Consider the following 6,188-nt stretch of genomic DNA (forward strand, 5'->3'; position numbering starts at 1 on the left):
GATTTCACATTTTCTGTTTGATTTCATGGCACGGTGGTTACAACAGCCAAACTGCCTAATGTTGTCGTTACGCTTCTTGTTGCCACAATCTACCATTGCGGGTGTCTGTTGGTATCAGTTTTAACGGGTTCCCAGGACCAAGATGATTGAGAATGAAGATGAGGGCAACCGAATACATAATCACAACAAACACTACACCACTTCTTCATGAATCATGATCAAACAAAATAAAACAAGTTTATTTTGCATTAGTTTACAGAGCCAATCAAGAAACGCAAAGTTTTAACATTATCCTAACAAACATAAGTGTCATAGTAGAACACATACAAAGAGGATCGATGTAAATGCAAATTTAACCATTTTCATTAACGTCCAGGCCGCCACTTCCCTCTTTTCTGCAACAAGCCGATAACTGTTTTTGGTAATAAGTCTTGTGGACTAGTGATGAACGAATGAGATGGCATGGCAACTGTTGCAAACACAGATCAAAGTTAATAAGTTATATTAATTTGCAACGACAATTCTTCTAAACATTGAAGAGGTCAAATTTATTTATTATTTTTGGTAGCATATACTCACATGCGCTTGTTCTAGATTGGACTGATTTCATCCAGCTCTCGGTTGTAGGAGTCCGTGAATGGCTTGTTCGTTCGGATTTATCGAAAGAGGCACGAGTCTCTGATGTTGCGGGATTGGTGTCCGTGCTGAATGTGTTATAGTATTCATTAAGATCGTCGGAATTGCTGATTGTGCCGAATATATTGACGTCTTCATGAAGAGTATCTATGTCGAAATTGGTGTGCGTGCTGAACGGATTGAAGTGTTCATCGGATTTGGTGTTCGTGTGGACTGCATTAAAGTGGTCATAAACAACACCCTCATTTATTGAAGATGATGGATTTCTGCCTGTTTGCATTGCCAATGCACCATCAAGCTGGGCCACGACAGTGGACATCAAAGGTCGTTTGCTAGGATCATTTTGCAAAGATTTACTTATGATTTTTGCAAAACTATTTCTACAATTTGGAGCAATTTCATGCACAATACTTCGATCAATGATTTGATTAAGTGATCCGTAACTTATCTGTTGTTCGATCCATGTGGCCAGATCGGTTACATCCGGATCAGGTATGACCCAACCACTCGTGACATGTTTCCCAGTCAACAGTTCCAATAGTACCACACCAAAAGCATATACATCTGTTTCCTTTGAGCATTTGTGGGATTTGCGGTAATGAGGATCTATGTATCCCCGAGTACCATTAACAAAAGTTGTTAGCACTTCACGCTGGTTCGCAGGTATAATTGTTGATAATCCCAAATCGGATATTTTGGCTTTCATATTCTCGTCTAGTAAAATGTTGGCACACTTTACATCAAGATGAATGACCGTATCCGAGTGTCCCGTGTGAAGATATTGTAATGCACGCGCGGCCTGAATACATATGTTAAGGCGTAGCTCCCAACTCAAACTGGAGTTGGGAATGTTGAATAATTGATCAGCAAGGTTACCACAAGACATATACTCATACACCAGGATCATCTCTTCATTCTCCTTGCAATAACCCAACAGGGTCACAAGGTGAGAGTGACGGCACATGGAAAGCATCTTGATTTCTGTGTGGAACTGTTGAACACCTTGTTTTGATCCCGGTTTCAAACGTTTCACCGCCACAGTGGTCGTATTCCATCCGGTATAAAGCATACCCTTGTATACTTTTCCAAAACCTCCTTTTCCGATGAGGTTTGACTCATCGAAATTATCGGTAGCACTTTGTATTGTAACCAAGGAGTATTCTATGCAGGGCCTTTCTGAAACCAGTGACATCTTTTATGCTATCTTACTACCTATTGATCTTGGTGCAGCAAATGAAACAAAATGTTTTATTGGGAAGGTGGATTGGTTGTATTGGATTGGAAGCTCCTTGTGAATGATTTATATATGGTGATCAGCCAATGGGGTTGTAGACCCATTCAACATTTATTGTTTTGACTTAAGTTCAACCACTATTGTTTTGACTTAAGTTCAAATTTAAATGTGTCAAAAAATCAAAATTGTTGATGTTTCCGTGTTGACGGTTTCGAAAAATGTGTTGCTATGGTGCAAAAGAAAAAAAAATACACGGAATGGTTTGGTGATATAGACTATGAGGGTTTCATAGGACTCTTTCAGCCATGATATCAAGGATTTTTCGTTGTGAATCATTAAATCAAGACTAAAATTTAAAGACCCGTGTCAACTTCGTCATCCGTTGCTTTCCTTTTTGAACTAGTGAGAGTACCTCGGGTGATGAATGGAATTCACTTGGTATCAGTTTGGTTCGTTACAATATTAGTACACTTATAATATTTGAATTTCACTTTTTCAAGAGTATACAATATACGTACCTTTGTAACAGTGCGGATGATTATACCTTTTCAAGAGTATACAATATACGTACCTTTGTAACAGTGCGGATGATTATAAAATTAGAAAATGTTTATGAGATATTATATATTGTTAATCAACTATATATGATAATAAGAGTTAATTGCCCGGATAGTCTCTGTTGTTTCACGTTTAGTCCCCACCTTTACGAAATAGCAGGTATGCTCCCTATGGTTTGTTATTTTGTTACTCGGATAGTACTCTGAATGAATGACCATTAGTTTACTCGGCTAAGCTGGTATTAAAAGCTCTTGTGTCCTTGGACGACCTCGGTATCTTGCCATCACTATACTACGTCCACGATGGGTATACTTGCCCTAGCGTGTGTGTAGAGTGATAGTAGAATATCGTGTTTTATAAATTTAAAACTTGAAATCGGCGAGTAAAAATAGCTAAAAATATAACTAAAAATATAGACACCCGCACACACGTCAATAGTTATTAAGGTTATATTATGTATCCTAATTATCTTTCAACAATAACAAGAATAACAAAGTAGTCATCAACCCTAAAAAAGGGCTTTTCCCTTTCTGCTTTGCAATTGAACTCCAAAGAAAAAGGAGTTTTGCTTTGTGGTTTTGTCAAGTTAAGTGTCGCCGCCTTCATTTTCCGGTGCCGCCACGAGACGCCACCCTCTCCGTTTTTGTTCGTGTACTAGCACTGGTTCGTTGTATCTCGATGGCGGATTTAACCACTGAATCTGTATATATAGCCGCATCAGATGTTGCAAATGAAGTTGTTTTGATGAAGAAATTCATACCTGACCTCAATGTGGTACTAAGCATTAAAAAACCCATTGAGATATTCTGTGATAACACAGGTGCTATTGCTCAAGCCAAAGAGCCCAAATATCATCACAGAGCCAAACACATTCTAAGAAAGTCCCACTACATATGGGAAATTGTGGAACGTGGAGACATCCTGATAAGCAAAGTGAACACAGATCAAAACCTAGCAGACCCGTTTACTAAGTCCATGGCTCAGGACAAGCATGATCAACAGGTGGATGCTATCAGGCTTAGATTAGCTAGCTATATGTTTTGATTTAGTATTTGGACGTACAAACTTTTAACAGTTGTACTTTTGAATTCATTTTTGATTTACTGGTTAAATGCAATTCTAAATCTTATAAGTGTGTTCGATTTTAATAGGTTTATTCCGTGAATCTTATATTCTTAATTATCTGTAGTCTGTCATACTCGTCGGAATGACTCTTGTGACAACCCTCACAATTTCAAGTACTGTACAATTAATTAATTTCAATTATGTGCTTAATGATTGTGCTTGATTACAACTGACAGTTTAAAACTGCTTCATGATTTCTGCATCATACATACATATGCATCAAAATTCATATTGTCACTCCATATACTACACACAAACTTTAGTGACATACTTGATGCACAAAGCACAGTTAGCACACTAAACGGATAATTCAGAAACATGCTGACAATACCAGCACATAGACAGACAATGTTTTGAGGCCAGTATGAGCCAAAGACAGGGTATTATACTAGTTTGGAGTGTAGGGAAGTGAGGACCATAAAACTGCGTCACTAGGTGATAGTTAAAGTGCAGGGAAGTGCCTAAAACACACTTTAAGTGCAGAATTCTGCATTTATTAACAGCATTGTAACATGCTAGTAGGGTGCAAAAATATGGCAGAATGGTCCTGTATGCTTTCCTTAGCGCCGTGAATTAATTGTGTTACAAAAATATATATAAAAGACACTTTACGGAATAATTAAACACTTTAACGGAACGGTGTCTAACCGGACAACCGGACATTACCCGGGACACCAAAATTTTGTCAAACACATTGTTTAATTATTTCTTGACTAGTCATGATCCCCGAACACCCTAACACCCACTAAATATCAAGTAACTAATATATGTAAGTGTACACTTGGATTTCAACTTATGTTTACCAGCTAACAACAAAAATTTACATCCAACCCCCACCCCCATAATCGAATTTGGTCCCAGCAGGACCCACCAAATTATCCACACCATGCTCCACATTTTGATCTTAGATTTAATTCCATTTTTTAATAGAATGTTACTTGTTAAGGTTAGCAAAATATGTGGAAGGATGATTATAAGTATGGCCTCAAGATCATCATCATCCCTTCATATCTTCACACCCCTCACTCTCACTCTCTCCCTCCTCCCTCTTGGCTCACTTCAACCGCCACCACCATCACCATAACAACATCATCTTCATCCAATTTGAGCTTCATCTAAGTGCTAGAAGGTGAAACAAAGGTGCTTGAAGTTGTGGATCATCGAGGAGCCTCATACATTGCTTTTTCACCATCATCTTCTTCATCTTTTCACTAGAAATTCTTCCCTAGCCTTGTGCTAGTTGTAAGTCTTGATTTACTCTTGTTTACTTCCATTTTGAGTAGTTAAAAGTTGAAGCATGATGAATATCAAGAACACCTAGAACATGAACTAAAAGATTTAAACATAAACCTTTACATAAAGTTTACATGAGAATGAAATGTTGATAGAAGGATATTGTTATGAACATGTTGTTGATTTTGTGATGTTTCTTGGTTGTGTGATGTTAATCACCATATGGATCTTGTTAAATAATGTTTAGGAATATGATTTAACAAGAATAGAAAGTGGTTATGTGCTACATAAAATAACCACCTTCTAGTTTAATCATGAACTTGAATAAAAATGATTTTCTTAAAATATAAGTGAACAAGTTGATGGATGATCATGTTGATCCAAACTTTATAAAAGATTTTTATGAATAAACCAAGTTAGAAAAGCGGTTTTTGGAAAATCATGACTCTTACACACACTTATAGTATTTTTAGACATAATGTAAGAGTAAAAACCTTTTATTTACAAGACGAGTTCAAAAGGGTAATTTTCGTAAAAATTGTTTACAAGTTGTAAACACTAAATTATTTTAAGAGAATGATTTTTAAAGAAATAAATACGCTTTGGAAGGTAACAAGTCCACTAAAAGCTCTACCAAGTTACTACGCGTTTTCGAAATATATCAAGTTCATGATTAGTGTGTAACACATATATTTTTGCTCTTGATAATGTAAAATTTTGTAAAGATTAATTGTTGATTGATTTTGAAAAGAAAATGATATGCTTAATAGCATGGACACCTCCGTTTTTAGGGGAAACTCTGGCGAAATTTTCTAAAAATTCCAACACTTAGAAAATATTTTTCCAGACAAGTGTTACAAGTATATTTTATAACGTGTGTTTCAAATATAAACTTCGCCATAATTTTTGTAACAAAATACAAGTGTCGGAGGTTGATTTTCTTAAATAAAAATGGATAAATATATATTTAGAATATATCTTTTATACTAAAACGTTTGTGTGATTATTTGTTTATTTTGGGAACTAGTTATATTATTTAGAGCAAAATAATGTAACTTAGAATAATGCCATCACATTTATAATTTCAGAAAATACTTTTACGAATATATTTTGGGTAAATGCTATTTTGATACAAAGAATGAAAATATATTATTTTTGGGAAATATATATATATTTTGGGAATACATTATTTTCGACAAATGTGTTAAATATATTTTCTAAGTTGGACTTAAAAATATATTATTTTCGGGACTACCAAAATACATGTATAAGTACCCCCATCCTTGGGAAGGAAATACACATATAAAATACTTGAGAAGTATGAATACGAAATAGTTGCCTAACTATTATTCCAAAACCCTAAGAATAAAACTTAAATTAAAATAATTATTATTATTTTAAC

The 6,188-nt window shown here is 35.4% G+C and overlaps 1 protein-coding gene across 1 annotated transcript; it reads right to left on the bottom strand.

The window, feature by feature from the left end:
• Positions 1 to 365: 365 nt before the first annotated feature.
• On the bottom strand, positions 366 to 1,828 carry LOC110906927 (receptor-like protein kinase FERONIA). Its single transcript, XM_022151982.1, has 2 exons — positions 580 to 1,828; positions 366 to 469 (listed from the first exon to the last, which is right to left on the bottom strand). Exons 1-2 carry the CDS (start codon positions 1,826 to 1,828, stop codon positions 366 to 368), a joined length of 1,353 nt encoding a protein of 450 aa, XP_022007674.1.
• Positions 1,829 to 6,188: the final 4,360 nt, after the last annotated feature.

The sequence above is a fragment of the Helianthus annuus genome, chromosome 8 (genome assembly GCF_002127325.2).
Source record: "Helianthus annuus cultivar XRQ/B chromosome 8, HanXRQr2.0-SUNRISE, whole genome shotgun sequence".
In the NCBI taxonomy this organism is placed as follows: Eukaryota; Viridiplantae; Streptophyta; class Magnoliopsida; order Asterales; family Asteraceae; genus Helianthus; species Helianthus annuus.

What these genes read in the sequence shown, in the direction of transcription:
- LOC110906927 (XM_022151982.1), bottom strand. Translation starts at nt 1,828, where the DNA reads ATGTCACTGGTTTCAGAAAGGCCCTGCATAGAATACTCCTTGGTTACA. An exon ending in CCAATCTAGAACAAGCGCAT is followed by an intron (nt 470 to 579) that starts GTGAGTATATGC and finishes TGTTTGCAACAG; the next exon opens with TTGCCATGCCATCTCATTCG.